This window comes from Tupaia chinensis, unplaced genomic scaffold (assembly GCF_000334495.1).
Source record: "Tupaia chinensis unplaced genomic scaffold, TupChi_1.0 Scaffold000370_1, whole genome shotgun sequence".
In the NCBI taxonomy this organism is placed as follows: domain Eukaryota; kingdom Metazoa; phylum Chordata; class Mammalia; order Scandentia; family Tupaiidae; genus Tupaia; species Tupaia belangeri.
Window position 1 is genome coordinate 3,273,679 of NW_006159867.1, and position 25,752 is coordinate 3,299,430.

General features: G+C 40.9%; 1 protein-coding gene across 1 annotated transcript in view; it reads right to left on the reverse strand.

Annotated features, from left to right (window-relative positions):
• The window catches only part of PCDH10 (protocadherin 10), a 48,703-nt gene extending 31,685 nt beyond the window's left edge, over positions 1–17,018 (reverse strand). The window contains 5 exon segments of the mRNA XM_006153381.3: positions 2,750–3,055; positions 11,355–11,461; positions 12,013–12,071; positions 13,597–15,675; positions 15,677–17,018. Coding sequence (XP_006153443.1) covers positions 2,750–3,055; positions 11,355–11,461; positions 12,013–12,071; positions 13,597–15,675; positions 15,677–16,243 — 3,118 coding nt within the window. The 5' untranslated portion in view covers positions 16,244–17,018.
• Between the last annotated feature and the right edge of the window lie 8,734 nt (positions 17,019–25,752).

The window sequence follows — 25,752 nt, forward strand, 5'->3', positions numbered from 1 at the left end:
TGCTGGCAAGTGACACAAGTATTGAAAACTAGCACCAGAAATTTGAGGGGCAAAATGGTCAGTGGTAGTTTTGGTTTATAGTTTGTTCCATTAGATTATGAAATTGACTATGACTATTGACGAAGAGCCATGATGTAATTTTGAAGATAATTGTATAAGTCTAAGATGACACTAAACACCTGAAGTTCATACAAAAGTGAAGGTAGACATATAGGTATATGAAGAACTAAGGAGAGTATAAAAAAAGAAGATAGCTATTTTTCTGCTCACTTCCTATATAGGTCACACTTCAACCCAAAGCCTAAATTGTGAATGTTACCTGGCTAACACAAATTAAAAAAAAAAAAAGAAATTGTTATTAAAAATGAATTTATTCCAACACAAGTATCTCCACAATATTCAGGCAAATCTAAATTTTCCTGGTAAACTGATAAATGCATTATTTGATTTCTAATAACACACATAACTGCTAATAAATTTCATAATCCCTACTTTCTAAAAGAAAACACTAGATTTCCAAGAAATAAATACACTTGCATTAAAATATATGCTCATTAGTACGCTATTAAAATCATTACTATGTTTTGTTAATTAAAAAGAAAAACTATATAGTAAAGACATTCATAAATGGTTAAAATTCCAGTTCTATATGAAACTATCATTTCACCAATGTTAGTACTTATTTAGAGGAAAAGAGGGTGAGTTGATGTCCTTTTATATTTGAAGTAGATTTATCTGTTAATATAGGCTAAAATCAAAATGTGTATTTACTTAGAAATGTAAATTTTAATTACTGTGAGTCATGTATGCCCTTTCACCTTTTTACCTGGAAATTACTGATAAGGTATTTCTATAAAGCATATTCTTCATTTCAGTGAAATAGTAAAACAGGATGTTTAAAATTTGTAAACTTTTATTTTAAATAATAAAATTGTTAATCCAAAATTTCAATTTGAGGGGCAAAGATCACATTATAGTCCTCAGTCAAATTTGATACTAAAAAGTAACCTTTTGTTTCTCCTTTATCAAATATCATTTATGTGGTTTAACCAACACATCAAATAGTCAGTAGTACTTATCCATTAACTAAAAAGAAAAACTTTCTTTATAGCAGTGAAACTAAGGAGAGTATAAAAAAAGAAGATAGCTATTTTTCTGCTCACTTCCTATATAGGTCACACTTCAACCCAAAGCCTAAATTGTGAATGTTACCTGGCTAACACAAATTAAAAAAAAAAAGAAATTGTTATTAAAAATGAATTTATTCCAACACAAGTATCTCCACAATATTCAGGCAAATCTAAATTTTCCTGGTAAACTGATAAATGCATTATTTGATTTCTAATAACACACATAACTGCTAATAAATTTCATAATCCCTACTTTCTAAAAGAAAACACTAGATTTCCAAGAAATAAATACACTTGCATTAAAATATATGCTCATTAGTACGCTATTAAAATCATTACTATGTTTTGTTAATTAAAAAGAAAAACTATATAGTAAAGACATTCATAAATGGTTAAAATTCCAGTTCTATATGAAACTATCATTTCACCAATGTTAGTACTTATTTAGAGGAAAAGAGGGTGAGTTGATGTCCTTTTATATTTGAAGTAGATTTATCTGTTAATATAGGCTAAAATCAAAATGTGTATTTACTTAGAAATGTAAATTTTAATTACTGTGAGTCATGTATGCCCTTTCACCTTTTTACCTGGAAATTACTGATAAGGTATTTCTATAAAGCATATTCTTCATTTCAGTGAAATAGTAAAACAGGATGTTTAAAATTTGTAAACTTTTATTTTAAATAATAAAATTGTTAATCCAAAATTTCAATTTGAGGGGCAAAGATCACATTATAGTCCTCAGTCAAATTTGATACTAAAAAGTAACCTTTTGTTTCTCCTTTATCAAATATCATTTATGTGGTTTAACCAACACATCAAATAGTCAGTAGTACTTATCCATTAACTAAAAAGAAAAACTTTCTTTATAGCAGTGAAGAAGTGGGATAATTTCATTACCAACATCCTCAAAGGAACTATATTATAGAATCTTAAAGGGTTTTTATGGTTCACAATGATTGTACAATACAATCCACTTAGAGAACTTGGATGGCCCTCATACTGAAAGCTCTGAGTGTAATTATCAATGTCTCATGGTTAGAAAAACCTATGATTTTAAATAAATGAAGAGTATTGGTGAATTGATATGCTTCCATCAGAGAGTTCTCTGGTTCTGATCAGAGACTTGAATCCATACTAACATGTTACTAACCACATTGAAAGGGCAGAACAGCTCTAGCCCTGCTTTCTGTATGTGGCCTAAGGTGGCCAGTACACTATGGTAAGAGCATAACTAGGCATTAATGCTGGTATCCATACAAAATCGAGATCGCTTGACTTCAATGTCAAGAGAAGTTCCCCCACTTTAATTCAGCCCTTCAAAACACACGGATATCAGGAGTGCAACATTCTATGGAAATATGAAGAACATCTGAAAGATGTATTTTCAACCAAAGCAAAAGTCATGTTTCATTGTTGTCCAGAATGATGTCCTAACACAGGAACTCGTCTTCCTGTTAAGCATATTCATTTTTCCACAGCTAAGTTCTTGCCTACATCCCAAAGTCACATTACCCTTGTTTCTAAACAGTCTAACTCTATTTACCAAGAAGAATGGAATGTAGAACTTCATTTCCTCAAAGGGAATACTTTCATAAAGCCTTTTGCATAATACTTACTCAAATATGGTGGTTTGTAAGGCGCTCGTGTATTAGACAGCAGTCCGTCCAGCTCCTTCCTCTCCAGAGTGCTGTGAAGGGCCTTCTCTTTGCCAAAGGTGGAGAAGGACCGCTCCGCCCCAGGCTGGGCTTCTGGAGTTTCAAACACCTCAGTGTCTGGAACAGAGTCCATGCCGGGAACGTGAAGATTGCTGCGATAATCGGCAGCCTGGCGTCCATCAGAAGGGACAAAGGAAGGCATCCAGCATCGATCTGAGTGGCCCAGCGCTTTACATTCCTCGGTGCAGTTGGAGAAGAGATCCATACCTGTAAGCAGAATGAAAAGAACTGCTGACCCAGTTCTCACCAACATCACCAACTTCTGGTTGGGGAGAGGTCACAGGTGGCTTCGTGATGGGTGAAGGAGTCTTAACACATTTTTCTTGTCTCATCTGACAGGAACCAAAAATCTCTTTGTATCATTTTGTTCATCACTTTAACCAGAGAAAATGATCGTCTTATGTAAACGGTAAGATTCTTTGGGCAAAAAGTCCTCTGAGATCATTATTTTTACACTATGCAAGGTACTGTGAAACAAGGTTGGCTCTAAACTATTTAAATAACAATAGGAAATGGTTAAGTACTGGGAAAATGAATATTTTTTAAAATCTCTTGTGGCATTCGAACAGAAAAAAAAATGTATAACGGTTTCATAATCCATAATCCCAAACAATGTAAATCCTCCAACATTTTTTTTCATAGAGACAAAATTGGGAGAAATATACTAAACACTAACAAGGATATTTAAGATGACAAAATCTAGACATAAAATGGAAAATGAGATTCCACAGAAATATGGCATACACATCACTAGTCCAATAAATTATAATGACACCAAATTTCATGAGCAGCCAAAAGCGTGCTTTCTTACGTTTCTAGGAAATTACTTCCTAAAGGTATTTCTCAATGACACTCTGGTAGACCATATTCCTACAAACTACCAATCATTTACCACCTTGGACAAACCCAGAACAAATGACCGTAATTAGTGAAACCAAGGAAACCAAATGCAGTTGAATCAAGTGCAGATACTATTGACAAATTCCTTATTGCTTTTTCTATATTTGGAAATGTCAACACAGAACTATTTGCTTACTAATCTTATAATGCCATCATTTCAAATGACGACTTCAATTTTTATGACTTCTTAGCATTGACAAGACTATTAATCATTTTACCTGACTATGACCAAGAAAGCTCATCCCATGCTTTTTAAGCAAAACATAAGAAGTTTCAAGCATGATGGGGATACTATTTGATATTCATTTTGATATATATAGCACTACAAAGAAAAGCAACACATTTATTAGTAACACATGTATTGAACACGTTTTAAAACAAGATCAGTTTGACATAACCAGAGTATGGTTAGTCTGTATAGAAGAAATTCTCTACTACATGCCTAGACTGGAAAAACTAGGCTTTTTTTTTTTTTTTTTCATTTGACAGAGTATTTTATTTAATGAATTTCATTATTATTTCTATAATATTACAAATGGTATGAGCTATTGAGTAAGTTTCAATTCTATAAATATTACAAATGATATGAGTTATTGAGTAAGTTTCAGTGTTTAAATTCCTGACGATATTCTGTTATACAATGATTTATGTGTGTTTGTGTACATATGTTAATATGTATTTATGTGAAGTAAAAAATAATTTTTTGAAATTATGAACCTTCTAGATTATCCACAGGTATTTTACAGTTAAGGACAGCTAATGACATAAATTATTTTAAAGTAAATAACACCAAGCTTCTTATACATTAAACTCGGTATATAATGACTTTTTTTGACTTTAAATTAAGCTATATATAATACTAAATCTTACTTTGATTATAACATTCCATTGATAATTGTCAGGCATAAGCCTGGAAATAAATTACTGATCAGTGTTCATTTTGATATATATAGCACTACAAAGAAAAGCAACACATTTATTAGTAACACATGTATTGAACACGTTTTAAAACAAGATCAGTTTGACATAACCAGAGTATGGTTAGTCTGTATAGAAGAAATTCTCTACTAAATGCCTAGACTGGAAAAACTAGGCTTTTTTTTTTTTTTTTCATTTGACAGAGTATTTTATTTAATGAATTTCATTATTATTTCTATAATATTACAAATGGTATGAGCTATTGAGTAAGTTTCAATTCTATAAATATTACAAATGATATGAGTTATTGAGTAAGTTTCAGTGTTTAAATTCCTGACGATATTCTGTTATACAATGATTTATGTGTGTTTGTGTACATATGTTAATATGTATTTATGTGAAGTAAAAAATAATTTTTTGAAATTATGAACCTTCTAGATTATCCACAGGTATTTTACAGTTAAGGACAGCTAATGACATAAATTATTTTAAAGTAAATAACACCAAGCTTCTTATACATTAAACTCGGTATATAATGACTTTTTTTGACTTTAAATTAAGCTATATATAATACTAAATCTTACTTTGATTATAACATTCCATTGATAATTGTCAGGCATAAGCCTGGAAATAAATTACTGATCAGTGAACTGTTGAGGAATGAATACGTGAGCTGAAGTTAGGATTAAGGAATCAGACTGAGCACAGCATGTAAAACATGTAAATGTTTCACTAGACACCAGAAAAGCTCAGTCCTTCATTCTATTTCTGCCGGAAGATATGCAGAAAGAAAAAGTGAGAGAGAAGGAGAATGTCCCTGATTCCCATTACTAGGTAGTACAAACTCCAAAACCAAAGAGGAGATTTGTTTCGACACACTTGACTCCTAAGTTAATTCTTAGTGTCTATTTACCAGACACTAAGAGGAAAATGATGATAAGCAATTATTTAATTATTTTTAAAATGGATTTGTTACATTGCATTAGAAGACGTGGTAAAATTATATTCAAATAGTAACATAGAATTGTTTCACTGGATCCTGATAAAGATGGGTACTAGTGCAAAATTTGTAATGGATACGGTTTTCGTTATTGGTGTACATCATTTCCAATATGCCAAATAAGACCATTCACAACTTTCCTGCAGTTCTGTCTAGATACTCTTCTAATTCTATGACAATTTCACACAGAAAATTTGAATAAAATAGTATGTTAAAACTCATATCAAGATATAGCTTGGTTATTTTAGAAGGTACTTTACTAGGAATTATTTTTATGGGTAGTGTATACTCAACTGTGTTGATTTTCTTCTCTTGCAAATATATAGTTCCTCTGCCTCTCTTAAGTAGTAGAGGCTGGTTAAAATTCATGCAGATGATGTATTAAAGTTTACATGATTTCAGATTCTTTGTTTTAAAAATACAGCATGCACGTAACAAAGGTTTTCTGAAAAGAACAATGTCATTGGACAGATGGAAAATTCTTGTAAATAATGTTCTTAACAAAATTATCAATGAATCATTTTTTACTGGAATTCGCTTAGTAGTAATATACATTAGATATCTAGAATGAAATGGAAGGCGGCTAAACTGAGTATGAGGTTTCACAAGAGTTATTGATAAGACAAGTTTGCCTATTTCTCATGTGAAAAATCAGACATTGGAATGAAACTGAGAAACACTTGGGTAATATATCAATAAAATTCAAATAAGTAGTGTACATATTAATTGAAAATGAATTTTTTTATTTGTCATATGTTTGTATAATTTGAAAGCCAAATATATTTATCTCATTATTGATTTTCGCCTTAGGAAGCCAGTATCTAACATTATTTTATTACTTAATATCTACCAGTAGTCTTGTTAGATATATTACTTTGATTTCTAAATAAGCAAAGGTATTTTAAAGCTTTGCTGTGATAAATGACTCCACAATACACAGGGATGCCAGATGCCAACCTGTGACACTAAAATGCATACCTTTTATTTCGGTGTTAAAAATTTTAATGGCTTAAATTGAAGGCTTAAGAGTTAATAACTTTGATTTGATTATTTTTTTTCCATTCAAATGCCCTTACTATAGAACCTGTGGAATTTGCACATCATGAAAACACAGGCCGAACATCACTTTTGAATTTTTGATTTCTAATAAAGTGTCAACATATATTTTTTTGCTTGCAATCTCTTTTTCTAGTTATTTATGTTTTCCACTTTTCAGAAATAATCTGTTCTGCAAGGCATGACAGCTGATGTGATAGACTGACTGCCTGTTATGCAAAGATATATTTAGACAAATTTTAAAATACATATTTTTCAACTGGTAAGTAACTTGTCCTTCATAGTCTAAGACAGTGGATATTTCCACTGAGAACAAATTGTCATTTCAGAATTATTAGCCTCCTAATCAAATGGTACTAGTTTCTGATGAATCCAATAATAAACAATTGTGTGCACATTTCTTTCTCACGTTAAAAATTTTTCCGAATGTGATAAATACATTTTAAAGAAAAACCAATGCCCTTCATTTTTTTTTAATATTTTCAGTTTTTCTTTAACTACTTTACAATGAAAACTAAAAGATATTAATTATAGCCACAAAAACTGCTGCAGTTTTTAGCAAAATATGGTTTGGAACAGATTTTTATCAACATAATTCACTCATGAAAAAGTCAAAATGTGCACATCAAAATTATTCCCTATCATCTTTCAAAATGTTTACACATTTACCCACTTTTCTCATTTTCTGTTACATGTTTTTTTTCCAATTATAAATCTCGCCACAATTTCAAGTTGTAGCTCAAAGATTCACCAGAAACCTGAATAAGATTTTTGAAACAAAGTAGATATACTTTGTTTGTGAAGTCAAAATCTAATTTTTGAATATTTAAATTCTTATTGGAGTTAAGAAGGGACAGTTAAATATTAAGTAAATCACGAATGCAGGTACTGTGGGAGTACAATGGCTTAATTCACTTCAAACTGTACATCTCTAATTTGTAAATACTGAAAATTTGAGTAAGTGTATCTTTTTGAATTGACAGTCAAAATTTTACCATGCACGATGTATAACTCTCATAATAATAAGTTAAGAACTAAATCCATCTAGAAGTTAATGTGTTTCCTAATAAGTGAAAGAGACATTTCATGAAGAAATATTTGACATTTTTAGGTACTGTGTAACAAGTAGCCCAATAACTTATTAGGGTTCTCCTCTTCAACATATTTTTTTAAAAGGCACAAAGTATTGAAAATTAATTTAATAAGCAATCCTAGTGTAGGTATTTTGTAAATTTTAAAAAGCCATACCAAATACCTCAACTACTGAACAGATCTCCTTAGAAATACCTCCAATAATATTCAAAATGTTTAAAAATATACAAGCAAAAATGTTGTAATTATATTCCAAAATAGAAAAAATATTTTATCAAGTCTACTTTTTCGGCTATTTAAGCTGCGATTAATCAATTTTTCCTCTTGAGATGGTTTATGCATGCATTTACCACATCTCCTTGGACTTTGGCCATATCTAACCAATATATCAATAATGCACTGAAAAAAACGGAAAGCACCTTGACAAGGCCATAGAAAGAAAGTGCCACAGAGCAGTGGTCATGCTGAAGAATTTCACACATGGAGCCAGGTGCAGTGGAAAACTGAAAAAGCTTATGTGATTCTCTGCGCAGCTGCCTCCGTGTTTAAAGCCCTTCTATGAACAAGATTGGTGACTGCAAGTGGCTTAGAAAGGAGAAAAGCAAGGGCGGGTGGGTGGGGGAGGGAGAACAAAAAAGAAAACTATTCATAAAAGAATAAACACAAGGCATATCTAAAAAATTAAAAAAAAATAATGCTAACATAGAAAAAAAGGGCAGGAACTATTCATAAAAGAATGAACACAAGGCATATCAAAAAAATTAAAAAAAAATAATGCTAACATAGAAAAAAAGGGCAGGGATAAATTAAAAGAAACTGAACCAGGTAGAGCAATAAGCTAAATGATGTATCTAATATAGTAGAGAATGAGGTTCAAACTGAAAGAAGTCAGAAATTTTATCTTTTCAGTGTTAGTTTTCCTTGATCGCTCCCCTCTTAAAACCTAGTTTAGCAAAATGTACTCATTAGTATGGTCCTTTTATTAGACCTTAAATATGGAAATAACTGCTCTGTGAAGATTACCTCTAATTTGGCAAAATTGGAAGATTTTAGATTAATATTTGGATTTACAAAGAAATAAAACAGATTTATCTTAAGCAAGCTTGACTTTTTGGACGTGTTCTACCTACTTGGTGTGAGGTTTATAGAAGAGTATCAATAAGAACTAAAAATTCATTAAGTAAGTGCATGTTTAATTCTTTGCATTGGGGCATTTATACTTAAAAAAGAAAACACTTCAAAATCGTTCTTACCATAAAATTAGACATACTAAATCTGCTTGCAATTCAGCACACAGAGATGCAATTACTTCTTAATATAAGGACTTTTGTTACAGTCCTAAAACAGCTACTATTGTGCCCAGTAGATTGGGGCTGCCCTGTAACTACTAATGAAATACTTTGGTAATCCTATAATACTTTTGCACATCTAAGAACTTAAAAAGAGGAAAAATAATTACCATTTGGATAAAGAAAAATAAAAACTGTTTTGCTTTTTGAAAAAAGAAAAGTTTTCCAGAACACAGTTTAGCGGTAGTATTCCTTTAAATGTTTGACATCTCAAATAATTAGAAAGAACTACCAATATGGCAGCACAGAGAGCCTGTGAAATGAAACAGCTCTTGGGAAGACACATTGGTAAGAATATACTCCCAATCTAACTTCCAAATTTAGCTCTTTTTGCAGATGTTTATTCATTTCTCTTTCATAGGATAGGCTATTATGGCTCATTATGTCTGAGGGACTAAACTAATTGAAATGTTCATTGAGGTTGGAGTGCTACAAAAAAAAAAAAAAAGAAAAGAAAAGAAAAGAAGGAAAGAAAGAAAGAAACAAAGGAAGGGGTGATGGGAAAGAAAGAAAATGTATCCAAGGAAACAAGTAGCAGATACTCTTTTTATAAAAAATATTAAACATTTTGTTTTAAAAGTTTTCAAAGACTAACTGTTAAATTAGAAACTCTAAAGAATAGAAATGAGCAATCCCCAATGTACAGTTTGTTAAGGATCACAATAAATCATATGCCATATATAGGGCAAAAATGAAAGGGACTTTGTATTCCCATATAAACTTCTGGCAAGATCTGGTTTGTTGTCAGGTTCCCAGACACTAAATAGATGCTCTGTTCACTTAGCGTGAAGGCCCGCAAGGGGCAGGGACCTCCGGGGATTCTTGGCAGTTCTCAAGTCTCATTAGGTCTGCATATTAATGACTTGCAGCAATATAAAGAGACCCTTGAGCAGCCTTCCTTCCCTTCCTCCTGCCCGAGTTTCCCAAGGCTAAGGCGGCCACACCACAGCAGACACCAGCCAAGCAAGAGGCTTGTAGCCAGGCCACCATGGGGTGTGCCCTGCCCTTTGACACACTGCCTCCACAGCATTCAGAGGTCCCCCAAGTGTGTTAAGGAACGAGTGCTCTCGAGGACTAATATTACTGTGAAAATAAGGATCATTTCACACTATGGTTATTTTATTCATCAAAGCAATGTTAATTTTTTTTTTTTAAAAAAAGAAAAACGGTAAGCTGAGTTGAACCCTGTCACAGTCCAATAATGGACATTTTTAGAAGTCACAAAAGTTGACTAACTTTTCATCTCCTCATGTGTCAAATGCACACAAAACTATACAGACAAAGTAAAAAAATTCAATAAGCATCCTTCATAGGTAAAGTCCAAATGAATTAGGAAGAAAACTAGAACTTGACGAAATTATTTTCATTTTAAGGTACATATTTTATGTCTTATAAGAGTTCCCTTTTAGTTTAACTCATTAAGAGTTAAGATGGTATAAAACTCAAAGATTAAATTATGTAATGAAAAGTAAAAATATATATCATATTGCAACCCCTGTCATTGAGTACCATCAAGTTTACATTAACCACACTCAAGAGTTCAACTTCTGATGGGTCACAGGCCCTGCTGAAAATGAGGAAGCCTATGATGTTTCAAAAAATGTACATGATCATATGTTCATTAATGTCCTGATGCCCAAGAACTCAAGATCAGAAAGTCTGTTTCCAACCTACTTATAAATTTTAATCACTATTCCTTCTCTCATTCAGTATTTGGGGGTGTGCAAAATGCATTGCTCTGGAAGGCAAGGAATTTGGATTTTAGTCCCCAGTCATTCATTTATCTTCTTGTGACCTTGTGCAGGTCAATTTCATTCATCCTTAGTTACTTCATCCATCAACAAGTCTAATGAAACCGTAATTGACTAAAGATTGGATCAAGTGAAAGACCTATGGCTTTTTGAATGCAATATGATTCTACTAAAAGAGAACTGCATAAAAAAGATGTATGTTATATTTGCACATATTCCACAGTGGATTTCTAACTTTAACTCTCCAAAGGAATATTATGTTTTGATAGGCCTCTTTGAGTACCCAGTTATCAACCCAGGGTGACACTATTCTCCTGTAGAGTTACCAGCATGAACCTTGCAGGAAATTACATAGGACCTCATCCTTTCTAGATTTGTTCTGAAAAATAAGAACAAAAACTAGAGAGTCAGCATTTCAGTTGCCCTTTGATCACACTTACCAGCTGACTGGCCGCGATTGGTAGCATCGTGATCACTGTCTCCCTGTTCACTGTCCCCGTGACCACTGTCCTTAGAGCTTACTATGTCGGCTTCCTGGAATGCAGAACTAGAAGTACACAAATGGGAATATTAGAATAAAAAAGGTGAAGAAACACAGAAAACATTCTTCTGCCACCACATGGTCACAGATGGTGCTGCAGACTCACAGACCTCTTAGTTGGCTTTATTTTTGCATCAAGCTGGCTTTCATAACCTAAATCTTACTCTTTAAAAATGTAACATTAGTAGTCAACTTATGTACTGAAGGCATGTAAAATTTAGGCATTAGTCTATGACTGGAGCTAAGGACATGTTCATATTAGTTTCAAGAGGCCGAGGTAAGTGTAAACATCTGGAACAGAAAGATTTAACAGAAGCTATGTACAAATGTATACTGAGAAAATATTCAAATTTATTTTGTCAGTTGGATACAAATAAAATACACTTTTTTGAATGTAATTTGCTAGGAAACATAATATAATTGATATTTATGCCCTGCCTTCATTGGGAAAACTTTATACATGCCACATTTTAATTTCAGATAATGTACTTTCACTAGGTAGTAAATTGTCCATACACCAAGCTAGGGGAAGAAAAAAAAAGAAAAAGAGTCCATACCTGTTAACTCGGCGAGGTCTGTCAACTAGATAGCTGAGCTCTGCTCGCTGATGTTTAGTCTAGGAAAAAAAATAAATAAATCAAGAGTATCTGAATGCTGAAGATTTAGCTAATAGTCTATTTTTGAGGTTAGGAACTATCTCCAGCTTAGGTAATTGTGTGTATTTCTATGACTTGACAAGCTCTCCTAAGACCTCAACCTAGTGATTGCAGGGTAAGGGCAGGGGAAGTATGCAGAGACACTTGAATACAGTCACTTGTAAAGGTTAAAAAAACCAGCCAACTTTAAATGTGTTTATTTAAAGAGAGAATGCAAATGACCTCATAACTGGGGCTTATAAACTATTGTTGCTAACAGTCAACCTAGTTATAGTCTGCAGTCGGTCAGTGGCCTAAAAAAGTGTTTAGGTGCATACTGGTTGACACAAGAAAAACAGCACGCTCAACAAGCAAAAGTTTGGATATTTTATAGAATTGTTTTGTTGTTTATTTTCAAAATGTGCTTAAGATACAAATGAGCTGTACAAATATTCATGAAAGTCAATTAGTATTATCTAAAAATCAAATAAAATGACCTGCCAAGAAAAGAGTTCATATTCCTGTCCCCCCAATTCTTTTTTTCCCTCCAAAGGCCCCCTGAATTCTCCTTCCCACCTCCACCACCCACACCCTTTCCTTCCAAGCTCTCTTTTACAAAAACGAACTGTTTTCTCCCCCCAACTCCCCAACTTTGCCACTTCTCCATCTTTTATAAAGAAATCAGAATTGACAAGCCAAATTCTTTGATGAAGAAAGCCAACAGCAGTGATGTATCAAAAAACAGTGGCAGTAAGGTGATTATTACTAAAAGATAAATTTAAGACAACAATTGTTTAAACCTTTTGTTAGTTTACGCTTACAGGGGTTGGTGCCAAAGCAACTTCATTCAAATTCACACTGTGTGGGCATTCGGCTTCAAGTGCGTTTGTAAATGCTGTCCAGAACAGAACTGAAGGCTTTTTTTGCCACCCAAGTTCAGAGGACAAGGATCTGATAACTTGTTCACTAAAACATGCATTCGAGTTTAGACAACTGTGTAAAGTTAAACAATCTATAGCTTGTACACGCGACTGAAAGCATCGATAAACAAAGCAAAATAGAATCAACTTTATTAACGCCTGGGACAGACGCAAAGAGAAAAAAAGACCTTTGCGAGTTCTAGAAGGTCCCTCCCCCACATTTCCCTCTCCCTGCGCGCACTTTTCCCCTTTCCTCCGGGTTTCAGCGCTGGGGAAAGACTGATGGGTTAAGATAGGAGACAGATGGGAAAGGGAAATGGGGAGCTCTCTAGGGTGCAAGGCACCAGGGGGTGGAATGAAAATAAATGCGGAGGGGTGGAGTGCAGAGAATAAGGAATAACGCGAAAGTTGGGTTACACACGAAGGGGTGGGAGAGGGTAACCCCCATTCCCCATCCCCACAATGATACAAATAAGCTAAAATCCTAAAAATAAATACACAGTGCACCAGAGATACAAGGGCCGGGCTAGAGGAGGCTTTCAGATGGAGGAGATGAGAGATGGTGGTCCTTTCGCTTCAGCCTTACCTCGGTGGACAAAATGCTTCCGTTGGAGATGATGTCGGGCTGCTGGTCTGTGTAACCGGTGACGATGGCCCCGCAGGGGTTGTGCTCAGTGTCCGTACTCCGCGAAGGGCTGCAGGGCTTAAGGAACATCAGGTCGGTCTTGGCGGACTCTGGGGTCAGGCAGACTTGGTAGCAGTAATTCTGGTTGTGGTGGTGGGAGCCGAAGCCCCCGGACTCCTCCACCGGCACCTGGGCTGGGTTGCTGGGCACATTGGAGCTCTGCACCAGCATAATGTCCGACTTGCTGAGTTTCTTCTTGCGCGCCCGGGCTTGGCGGCCGCAGCAGGTCGAACCCCCCCCACCGCAGCAGCAGCAGCAGAGGCAGCAGTCGCTGGCCAGACACGTGTAGATGTTGAGCTTCTTCTCTTTTTGGCAACGGACGGCCAGCACGATCATGGCCAGCAGGAAGATGAAGGACACTGAGCCCAGGGCGATGATGAGGATGAGGGTGAGGTCTAGCGAAGTTTCCCCGCCGCCCGAGCGACTGGGGCGCTGGTGCTCCCCTGACCCTCCGCCTCCGCCCCCGCCCCCGCCCTGGGGCTCCACGGCGCCGTCCACCAGCTGAACCACCAAGGTGCCGGTGGAGGACAGGGGCGGCTGCCCGTGGTCGCGCACCTCGATCACCAGCTCATAAGGCCGCTGGGGGTCGCGCTTGGCCGGCACCCTGCGCGCTGTGCGGAGCTCCCCGGTGCGCCAGTCCATGCGGAAAAGGTTCATTTCGTTGCCCCGTACGATGCTGTAGGTGAGCCGGGCGTTCTCGCCGTCGTCCGCGTCCACGGCGGCCACGCGAGTGAGCAGGTAACCTGGCTCCGCCGAGCGGGGCAGCACCTCGCGAGCTGGAGTCCCGTTGCGCCCCGGGAGGGGCGCCACGATGGCAGGGGCGTTGTCGTTCTGATCCACTATGAGGATGTTGACGGTGGCGTTGCCTGCCAGCGCCTGGGGGCTGCCGGCGTCCCGGGCTTCCACCTGAAAGCTGAAGTCCTTAAGCTGCTCGTAGTCGAAGGAGCGCAGGGCGTACAAGTAGCCGTTCTCGGAGTTGATGGACACGTAGGTGAAGACGCTCATGCCCTGGATCTGGCACTCCAGGATCGAGTAGGCTAGCTGGGCGTTGGCGCCCTCGTCGCGGTCGGTGGCGCTCACCGCGTAGATATAGGCGCCTGGCACGTTGTTCTCGGTCACATACACGTCGTAGACCGGCTGGCTGAAGCGCGGCGCGTTGTCGTTGACATCCGACACTTGCACCTGGATCGACTTACTGGTGGAGAGCGCCGGCTCGCCCCGGTCCCGAGCCACCACTGTCAGCGTGTAGGAGTCCCCCGCCTCTCGGTCCAGGGGGGCCTCGGTCACGATGGTGTAGTAATTCTTGAAGGAAGACTTGAGGCGGAACGGCACGTCCCCCAGCAGCTCGCACTGCACCTGGCCATTCTCCTCCGAGTCGCGGTCAGTCACGCTGAACAGGGCCACCACCGTGCCAGGCGCCGCGCCCTCGCTCACCGCCTCCTTCACGGTGCTGAAGCTGATCTCGGGCGCGTTGTCGTTAGCATCCAGCACTCGCACCAGCACCTTGCAGTGCGCGGGCACGGCGTTGGGGCCCAGGTCCTTGGCTTGTACGTACACTTGGTACACCGGGCTCTCTTCGTAGTCCAGCTCGCCGCTCACTTCCAGCCGGCCGGTGCGCGGCGACAGTCCGAAGAGCTCCCGCGCCCGGGGTGAGATGTGGCTGCTGAAAGAGTACACGACCTCACCGTTCTGGCCCTCGTCCGGGTCTGTGGCGTTGAGCTGGATCACGAGCGTGCCTGGGGGCGAGTTCTCTGGGAGGGACACAGTGTAGACGGGTTGGTCGAAAGCGGGCACATTGTCGTTGGAGTCCAGCACTCGGATGGTGAGTAGGGCCGTGCCGGTGCGCTGCTGCTGGGGGGGCAGGCCCGCTCCCCCTCCGCCTCCCCCTCCTTCTCCTCCTCCCCCTCCTCCCCCGTCCACCGCGGTCAGCACGTAGCGGTGCACCGCTTGCTGCTCTCGGTCCAGTGGCTTTTCCCACCCCCCTTCGGCGAACCGGGTGGCGCTCGGCGAATCGGTTGCCATCACCCTGGGTCTGCACGTCCAGGGAGAAGTAGCTGTTGGGGGTTATCTCGTAGTCGCGCAAGGAGTTGGTGCCCACGTCTGGGTCGAACGCACTCTCCAGCGGGAAGCGGGTGCCCGGCGTGGCGCTCTCAGAGATCTCCACTGTCAGGTCCGGCTCCGGGAAAGAGGGGGGGTTGTCATTAATGTCCAGCACCTCGATCTCCACCCGGAACAGCTCCAGAGGGTTCTCCAAAAAGACCTCCAGGTGCAGGACACAGGAGGGGCTCTGCTTGCAGATCTGCTCGCGGTCGATCTTCTCGTTCACGTACAGCACCCCGGTCTCCAGGTTGAGGTCCAAGTAAGGGGTCCGTGAGTTGGGCACCGTCTGAAACCTACGAGCCGAAAGTTTTGTAATGTCCAAGCCCAGATCTTCAGCGATATTCCCCACGAAAGTGCCATGTTCCTGCTCCTCCTGCACCGTGTAGTGAAGCTGGGAAAAGACTCCTTCCACCATCCAGAGCAAGGCAAAGAATAATAGCACAATCATCTCCAAAAGGAAAGGAAGTAGCTTCCCGCAGCCAGTCAGCCACCCAGTCACCTCCCCCACCACCACGGAAAAAAAAAAATCTAAAAAAAAAAATACAAATAAAAGTGTGCTATTTGGGAGGGGGGCTCCTGTGGTACTCTGTCTTTAAAAAATCTTAATCCTTTTGCTTCATTTTAGAGCTTCCCCCAATCCAGCCTCATTTTTCAATCTTAGCACAGGAAGGGTGACAGGCATCCCCTTTCCTCATCTGTAATCTTCCCACTGACCAATTAATAAAATAACGATAATACAGTAGTCAGCGTCCTTTATTCCGACAGTCTTGGCGCAACGCGGCGCTGGCAAATCCCAAAGAGGAAATTTCGATATTTCAAGACTGTCCTCGGTTTGTCTTCTTGCTGATGGGAGGAGAATGAGGAGGAGGAAAAGGAGGAGGAGGAGGAGGAAGATGAAGAGGAAGAGGAGAAGGAAGTGGAGATGCTGCTGGCACCGCTGAACATGCCTCTTAATGTCAACGGCTAGCAAATGCAAAATTGCTTAAAAACAGCGAGACAATGTTGTGCCGGAACAGCATAGAAGGGCTCTGCAGCATAAAACTTTCATTCTCTTCATTTCTCCGGGTGAATGTTCTTCTTGACATTTTCCCCCTCTTTCACTCTATTTGTGTTTTTTGGCTTTCATAGTCTTGTCTCCCTCTGTCATTATCTCCACCGTTACTTGCCTCTCTGTAAGTAAAATGAGCAGTTTCTTTTCTGCTGTTTCCTTCCCAAGCCTCTTTCCCACTTCCTCCCTTTCCCTTCCAGTCCTTCCTCCTGCTTCAGCCTCTGAGCCTGTGATCCTGGCTGGCAGTTTCTGAGCTCAGAGCGCTCGGCTTCTCTGTTTTTGCGCAGCGCCCTCATTTTGCCAACCAATCGCTGAGGAGCACCACCCACTAAGCTTCCGTTGATTGGTTCAACCTGCTGTCAAATATATACGTCACATGGCAGCCAGGCGAGGCGGGACAGAGCCTGAGCCCGGGCAGCCAGGGTGAGTGTGAGTGTGAGAGCGAGAACAGCCCGCAGGTCCCGAGGCGCTGGCTGGGGACTGTGCCGCGGAAAGTTCCCAGTCCCCAGCCGCAGGTAATGGGGAGGGAATTCGAGAGGTTCCCCTGTTTGCATCAGCAAATGCGAAAACATAATAGCAACAGCTGCGGTATCCTCTCCTAGGAGCGGGGTTTCCAATGATGCTAACATTCTTTTTCCTTTAAGGTATTTTCCCTGCTTCGGATCATGGAAATAAACCACCGAGAAGGGGGGAAAGTTGCACAGGGGCCACTAATTGACAAGGGCTATCTAATTAAGGAACTCTAGCAGATATTGGCAAGATATTTAAAAAGTGGGTATATTATGGCATGTGTCAATCTAAGTGTGAGCATCTGAAGGGGCCTTGTGGGAAGGGGCATAGCAGTTGCGGGGGGAGGGGGAGGGCAGAGGTGGGTCCAAAAAAAGCGGAGGGATTCATTCTAAGGGTTTGTGAGCTAACAGCCCCTATAGACGTGCCGACTCGCTAGACGTGCCTCTTTCCGCCTTAAATGTAGAGCCACAAAATCCCTACCAAATAGATGACCTCGCCCGGGGACGGCTAGGAGCTGTGAGTGCCTGATCAAGGAACTGATCAAGGACTGAGGAGTTTCGTTCTGCCTCTGAGCTGGTCATCCCGCCGCCAGGCTCTAGGGCGCCTGGCTGCAAGGGGCGCCTGGCTGCAAGGACCGCCCGGCGCTGCAAAGCTCCTCGGATATCCCTGCGCCTGCTCCGGCCAAGTGCCACGCAGCGGCGGGAACACGCTCTATTTTCTGCTCTTTTTGATGACTGGAGATCCTCCTTTTCGCCACCATGCTAGACACAGGGGCACCGCTTCTAGCCCAGCGTGGGGTTGGCCAGCTGGATGAGGACGGCGGGGCACCCGCGAACGCGGTTGGGGCGGTGGGCAGGGACCGTGCACACGCGGGGCCCGAGCGTGTGCCGCTGCAGATATCTTCCAACACGTTTGCACATTCACGGTGTTCACATCCATCCCTTCTAGTCTCATGCTGAGTCCCGAGTAAGCCCACCACCCCTCCCCCTTCCAGCTCTGAAGGACGCGCTTGACCAGCTGCGAGTGTGCCCACTCCCTCCCCAGGCGCTGGGGACGCGCGGCGCATCCACAGCCCCAGTTCTTGTGAAGTTACAATACAACGCGAACGCGTCAGTGCTGGAGAGCGGGTCGAATGCCAGTTCTCCGAGGAAAGATACATAAATATATATTGTTATATTAATTAATGGGCTATTCGCAAGGAATAGGTTGTTTATTCACTAAAGCAGCCCCTGTTCAGTTTCCTTCTAACGCCACCAGATAGGAAGGTCCCCTGCGGCTTTCGGGTAATGAATGACCCAAGCGTAACACCACCACAACCTGCGGGAAAAGGAGAGTCGTTTCCCAGACCCTGAGGTACGTGGCTGTTCCCTCTGGTGGGGAATTGAGAGAGCGCGCGTGTCCAGGAGTGTGACTGTAGTCTAAGGCATGCTGCTGCGAGTCCCGCGACTGCGTGCCCGCCGCCCTGCTCCCCCCTCCCCAACTTGGCTCTTTCACGGAGATGGGTCCTGCCTTTGAGCGGTTGGAAGGAGAGGGTGCCGGCAAAAATGGCTAATCCTTTTCCAGCTGCAGTAAATTGACGACTGGCCAAAGCCAAGAGAAAAACCGCTGCAGTTTAAATGATTTTAGCATCACGTCTGCGGCTGAGAATGGAGCGGCAGTGTAGAAAAGGACCTGTGGATCAATGAAAAGGAGAAAATAGAGTAGCTGGAAAAACCGCTGCAGTTTAAATGATTTTAGCATCACGTCTGCGGCTGAGAATGGAGCGGCAGTGTAGAAAAGGACCTGTGGATCAATGAAAAGGAGATTATAGAGTAGCTGAATATTAATACGGTATTGCATCTGTACTTCCGTCCCCTCCCCCCCTCCCCCGCCCCCGGCTTTCTTTTTCTTTAGATCTTCAGGATTGAAAAGAAATGTTTTGAGCTCTCCAAGCTGACTCATCAGAATCCTGGAGCCTTTTTAAAAATGACGGTAATTTTCTAATGTGTTCATTTGTACGTATGGAAACACTAGTGTGTACGCGCGCGTCTGCGCGTGTGTTCGTGTGTGAGAGACATGCGGCTGAATGACAATGCAGATCCAGAAATTATTTGGGGGCAGAGGGTTTCTCCTCCCGAAATGTAGATGAAGTTTGAACAGAACTTGGGGCGTTTGCTGAAAGCCAGGGAGCTTCCAGAGGCGGAGATGCGAACGTGCAGAGATGGCCAGATTTGCCTGTAAATAATCACTACATCCACTGTAACACTTGAGCTGCATTTTTTTTCCCGGTAGCAGATGTGTTTGAATGGGAACTCTCTCGGCAAACGTGGGTCACAGGCGTCTCCTAGCGGCGGAAGCAGCGTAGGGCATGCCAGAAAATTTTTCTTTGCCTCCCTCTTTCACAAGAGCTTGCCTGTTGGGGGCTCTATGGGATTTCTTGGGTCACAGAGGCCTGTCTCAGCGCTGGCGACACCGGGCTCGGGTCCTCTAGAGGTCCCGCCACTCTGACTTCTAGTCTCTGTGGCGCCAGCTCAGGATCATTTTGGTGACGATGGAGTCTTCTTCCAGGCAGAACAGACCCGAACCCAGTGCTCCACCTCTGCTAAGTAGCTCAAGCCAAGGGCAATTGTAAAGAGCATTTCCTTTGGAGCTAAGATTCAGATACTGGATTAACAGCCCTCTCTGTTTACCGTGAAGCCATTAAAACAATCCCACCGCATAGCCCACTACTCAAAACAATACTTAAATTTACCTTTTAATAATGTCTCTTAAATGTAACAGGTTTGCTTTCTTCTGTTCTGTGAGAATCCCTCTCTTCCACCCCTTCTCTTAGGATTCACTCTCCCTCCCATAGACCCTAGAATTTAGAGAGGTCATAACTGAAGATACAACAGCCTCCAGGGTGGGGTTGAAGACCACTTTGAAGTGTAGATGGAGTCTCCTGTTCGTTCAGCTTTCCTCCACCCTCAGTTACTGGAGCCCGGAAGGGAGTAGCACACATACTCCCCGTGTACTCATGTCTAGGAGCGCCAACTGTCTGGACCAGAGCAACTACATCCCTAGACAGAAGGGGAAAGCAGCTTTAATCATGTGGAGAGGGGTTATTGAAATCCATTTTCTTAAAAGTCATTGTTTGTATGTGAGAGTGATAACGCGTGTTTGTTATTTCATAGTGTTCTAAGTGCGGAGGGCAGGGGAGCACTGAGGAGCTCACTGAGCTTTTACAAACTTTAAAGCTAGGCAAGGAGGTCGCTTTCTTCCTGACCCTGTGCTGGAAGGGCCATAGACAAACAAGTTTGTTAACCAGCCTTTGGATAAATGAGTGTTTGCAGTGATTTAACATGACTCGAAAGCAATTTGTTTCTAAATCCTCTTATTATTGCAGTGTGCCCAGAGCTTTGAGAGAAGGGGCTTGTGTGTGTGTGTGTGTGTGTGTGTGTGTGTGTGTGTGTGTGTGGTTTATAAGAATTGGAAATACAAAATTTTAATATATCAAACCCCAGGCTTGACCGGGATTGAGCTAGATGCTTCCTGGCACTTGTCATTCTCAGCAAGCACAGTGCAGAGAGCAAAATGGGGAGGACCTGGGCTTGGACTGCATCTTTTATGGGTAACCACAAAACAGGCTTATCGGTGGTGGCATAACCTAACTTGAAAGGTGGGGAGGCAAGGCTTTGGAGCCAATCCCACAGACGGTGTACCGCTTGTGTACATCTATAGCAAAGAGTGGGTGTTCCCCAGAATTTCTGGAAAAGATTTATTGTATGTGCTATTATAAGTATTCAGGTAACTCTTTAGTTACTGTGTTGTAATGCTTTCAACTCAGGGAACAAGCTCCCCCCCTCCCCAACTTGGCTCTTTCACGGAGATGGGTCCTGCCTTTGAGCGGTTGGAAGGAGAGTGTGCCGGCAAAAATGGCTAATCCTTTTTCAGCTGCAGCGTAAATTGACGACTGGCCAAAGCCAAGAGAAAAACCGCTGCAGTTTAAATGATTTTAGCATCACGTCTGCGGCTGAGAATGGAGCGGCAGTGTAGAAAAGGACCTGTGGATCAATGAAAAGGAGATTATAGAGTAGCTGAATATTAATACGGTATTGCATCTGTACTTCCGTCCCCTCCCCCCCTCCCCCGCCCCCGGCTTTCTTTTTCTTTAGATCTTCAGGATTGAAAAGAAATGTTTTGAGCTCTCCAAGCTGACTCATCAGAATCCTGGAGCCTTTTTAAAAATGACGGTAATTTTCTAATGTGTTCATTTGTACGTATGGAAACACTAGTGTGTACGCGCGCGTCTGCGCGTGTGTTCGTGTGTGAGAGACATGCGGCTGAATGACAATGCAGATCCAGAAATTATTTGGGGGCAGAGGGTTTCTCCTCCCGAAATGTAGATGAAGTTTGAACAGAACTTGGGGCGTTTGCTGAAAGCCAGGGAGCTTCCAGAGGCGGAGATGCGAACGTGCAGAGATGGCCAGATTTGCCTGTAAATAATCACTACATCCACTGTAACACTTGAGCTGCATTTTTTTTCCCGGTAGCAGATGTGTTTGAATGGGAACTCTCTCGGCAAACGTGGGTCACAGGCGTCTCCTAGCGGCGGAAGCAGCGTAGGGCATGCCAGAAAATTTTTCTTTGCCTCCCTCTTTCACAAGAGCTTGCCTGTTGGGGGCTCTATGGGATTTCTTGGGTCACAGAGGCCTGTCTCAGCGCTGGCGACACCGGGCTCGGGTCCTCTAGAGGTCCCGCCTCTCTGACTTCTAGTCTCTGTGGCGCCAGCTCGGGATCATTGTGGTGACGATGGAGTCTTCTTCCAGGCAGAACAGACCCGAACCCAGTGCTCCACCTCTGCTAAGTAGCTCAAGCCAAGGGCAATTGTAAAGAGCATTTCCTTTGGAGCTAAGATTCAGATACTGGATTAACAGCCCTCTCTGTTTACCGTGAAGCCATTAAAACAATCCCACCGCATAGCCCACTACTCAAAACAATACTTAAATTTACCTTTTAATAATGTCTCTTAAATGTAACAGGTTTGCTTTCTTCTGTTCTGTGAGAATCCCTCTCTTCCACCCCTTCTCTTAGGATTCACTCTCCCTCCCATAGACCCTAGAATTTAGAGAGGTCATAACTGAAGATACAACAGCCTCCAGGGTGGGGTTGAAGACCGCTTTGAAGTGTAGATGGAGTCTCCTGTTCGTTCAGCTTTCCTCCACCCTCAGTTACTGGAGCCCGGAAGGGAGTAGCACACATACTCCCCGTGTACTCATGTCTAGGAGCGCCAACTGTCTGGACCAGAGCAACTACATCCCTAGACAGAAGGGGAAAGCAGCTTTAATCATGTGGAGAGGGGTTATTGAAATCCATTTTCTTAAAAGTCATTGTTTGTATGTGAGAGTGATAACGCGTGTTTGTTATTTCATAGTGTTCTAAGTGCGGAGGGCAGGGGAGCACTGAGGAGCTCACTGAGCTTTTACAAACTTTAAAGCTAGGCAAGGAGGTCGCTTTCTTCCTGACCCTGTGCTGGAAGGGCCATAGACAAACAAGTTTGTTAACCAGCCTTTGGATAAATGAGTGTTTGCAGTGATTTAACATGACTCGAAAGCAATTTGTTTCTAAATCCTCTTATTATTGCAGTGTGCCCAGAGCTTTGAGAGAAGGGGCTTGTGTGTGTGTGTGTGTGTGTGTGTGTGTGTGTGTGTGTGTGGTTTATAAGAATTGGAAATACAAAATTTTAATATATCAAACCCCAGGCTTGACCGGGATTGAGCTAGATGCTTCCTGGCACTTGTCATTCTCAGCAAGCACAGTGCAGAGAGCAAAATGGGGAGGACCTGGGCTTGGACTGCATCTTTTATGGGTAACCACAAAACAGGCTTATCGGTGGTGGCATAACCTAACTTGAAAGGTGGGGAGGCAAGGCTTTGGAGCCAATCCCACAGACGGTGTACCGCTTGTGTACATCTATAGCAAAGAGTGGGTGTTCCCCAGAATTTCTGGAAAAGATTTATTGTATGTGCTATTATAAGTATTCAGGTAACTCTTTAGTTACTGTGTTGTAATGCTTTCAACTCAGGGAACAAAACAGTCTTTGTTCTTGGGACTGAGAATACTAGATATTCCACTAAGCACTATTATCTTGATGTTCAAAGTAGGGCTCCTCCATTTTGTTGAACCCAGCTGATACTGGTGTGGCTTCCCACTTCACTGTCTTTTTGCTTATCAAACAGGGCCAGCATTTTGTTAAACTCTAAACAGTGAATTAAAAGCACTGAATGAGCTGGAACAGCCCTCTAATGCAAAATGACAAATTGCACTTAAGCAATACATGAACAAGAAAATGATTTATGGATTTTTACAATGGCCTGAGCAAATGAAAGCAACATGAATTATACATCCTAATGCTCAGGATACCATTTTCTAATAATACTGGTTCAGTTCAGGTACTATACTCTCCTGTTTTCTCTAAGAGAGACTGATCAATAAGAGATTCAGGAATATTTGTAAATTAGGCAATTTTTTTTTTGAGCAATGGTTTTTGATACTGATTCCAAATATATATGTGTGTATTCTTTGTCTGTGTGTGTGTGTGTGTCTGTGTGTGTGTGTGTGTGTGTGTGTGTACATATTTTCTCCAAATATATATGTGTGTGTATATACATTTTCTCTGGCATCAGGGGATGGGCACTGAACCTTAAACAGACATTGTTTCCAGACCCTTCATATATCATGTCTTTTGGTAGGAAAAGAATAGCTCTTAGGAAACTTACAACTTTCAGAATGCAAATAAGTAGATCTAATTCAGAATGACAATCTTTATTGCCTCGTGACCTCTTTTTCTGAAAATCAAATGCATTACTTCATCTTGCCCTTTTCTTCCATTACTTTGGGTCCTGAGCAATCTTATTTCTCCAAAGTGTCTCTTAGACTTTTCATATTTGTTTTAACCTATCTTTTATTCTTTAGTACATTAGAAACCCCACTGGATTAGCAAAAAAAGGCTGTACACCTTAGTTCTTTTGGCCTTAGTAGACAAACTATATCCTATGGACTATCTTGAATTGTAGAAAACAAAACCAGAAACAATTTTATGTGACATTGTGTTTTGAGCCTATAAAGTACAAAACTCAAATTCCTCTGTTATGATGAGGAATTACACCTTGCATTTTTATTTAACTATTTGTGGCTTATACAAGCGAGCATTTTTGGGAAGGCAAAGAGAATTACAAGTGAAGGTAGTGTCTTGCCGTGTTGTGTACCCAACCCCACTAATCACCCAGGGGGCCTCTAGAGTCATATTATTAAGATTAATCTTAATTATCTAGGTTTAAAAAAAAAGAAGAAGAAAAAAATTGAATCCCAGTTTCTTCTTTGACAGCATTAATAACCACTTTTACTAAAAGATTACTAAAATCAATGATGTGATTAGGATTGTAAATAAGAACTACAAGACATCACATTTAAAAAGCTAGCTGCTTTGCTCACAGAAAGATGTGTGGGTTTTGCTGATGGGGCCCAAAGGCAGAAAGTGAAGCTTCAAACATTGAGGTCGATATAGAACAATTTTGAAAATTAATTGCAAGTCCTGATTAAGTTTATAAGAGAGAAGTTACTCAGAACAAGCTCTTTTCCTTCCTTCCCTAGTGGCTTTACTTTATATTTGACAGTGATACATAGCCAGCATAGTACAAATGTTTGTTTGGCAAGTATAAATTGTTTTCTTAAGGGGAAGCCCCTTGATTTTATAAATACAGAATGAAATGACCCAAACTGTGATTTAAAGGTATACATCACAGAGCTATACGCTGAAGAGTTTTAAAATGTGATTGAAGACAGACACAATAGAAAGAAAATCAAACATAGCTTGAGAATTGCATTTGCAATTACAGTCGTATTAGAATGGAAATAATAAGTCAGAACAATAGTACTTCAGATACTTCAGTTAAAAAGAAAAAGAATATCACTTAGTTTCACTGATCAGAAGAACCTTTTGTGTAAGAAACTTGATGTTTATGATATGCTATTGAAATAGGTTTGGCGGTGCTGTATTCTAACATGCTTTATTTCATTGCATTTTCTTGTATTTTTTTTTCAGGTGAAAGTAACTAAAGGTTTGAAATAGCTAATATGTGCCAAGAATTCTTACATAAGTCATTTATCATAACACACAGGTATTAGATGGATTTTTTTGCTGTTTTCAGACTCAAAACACAAATAATACACAAATGTATCTGAATTTAAAAAAACAACTTAAGACAGTCCACAAAAATGCAAAGTTCTCCAAAGGAAATGATGTATATAGTAATATCTTTGATACGACAGTAACTTAATGCATCTTTTTAAAAGGTTTTTACCATAGGATGTGTGCACTCGCCAGAAAGAAAGTGAGAGGGGAAGTAAGAAATCTACCCTCGGGGGGGGTGGGTGGGTGG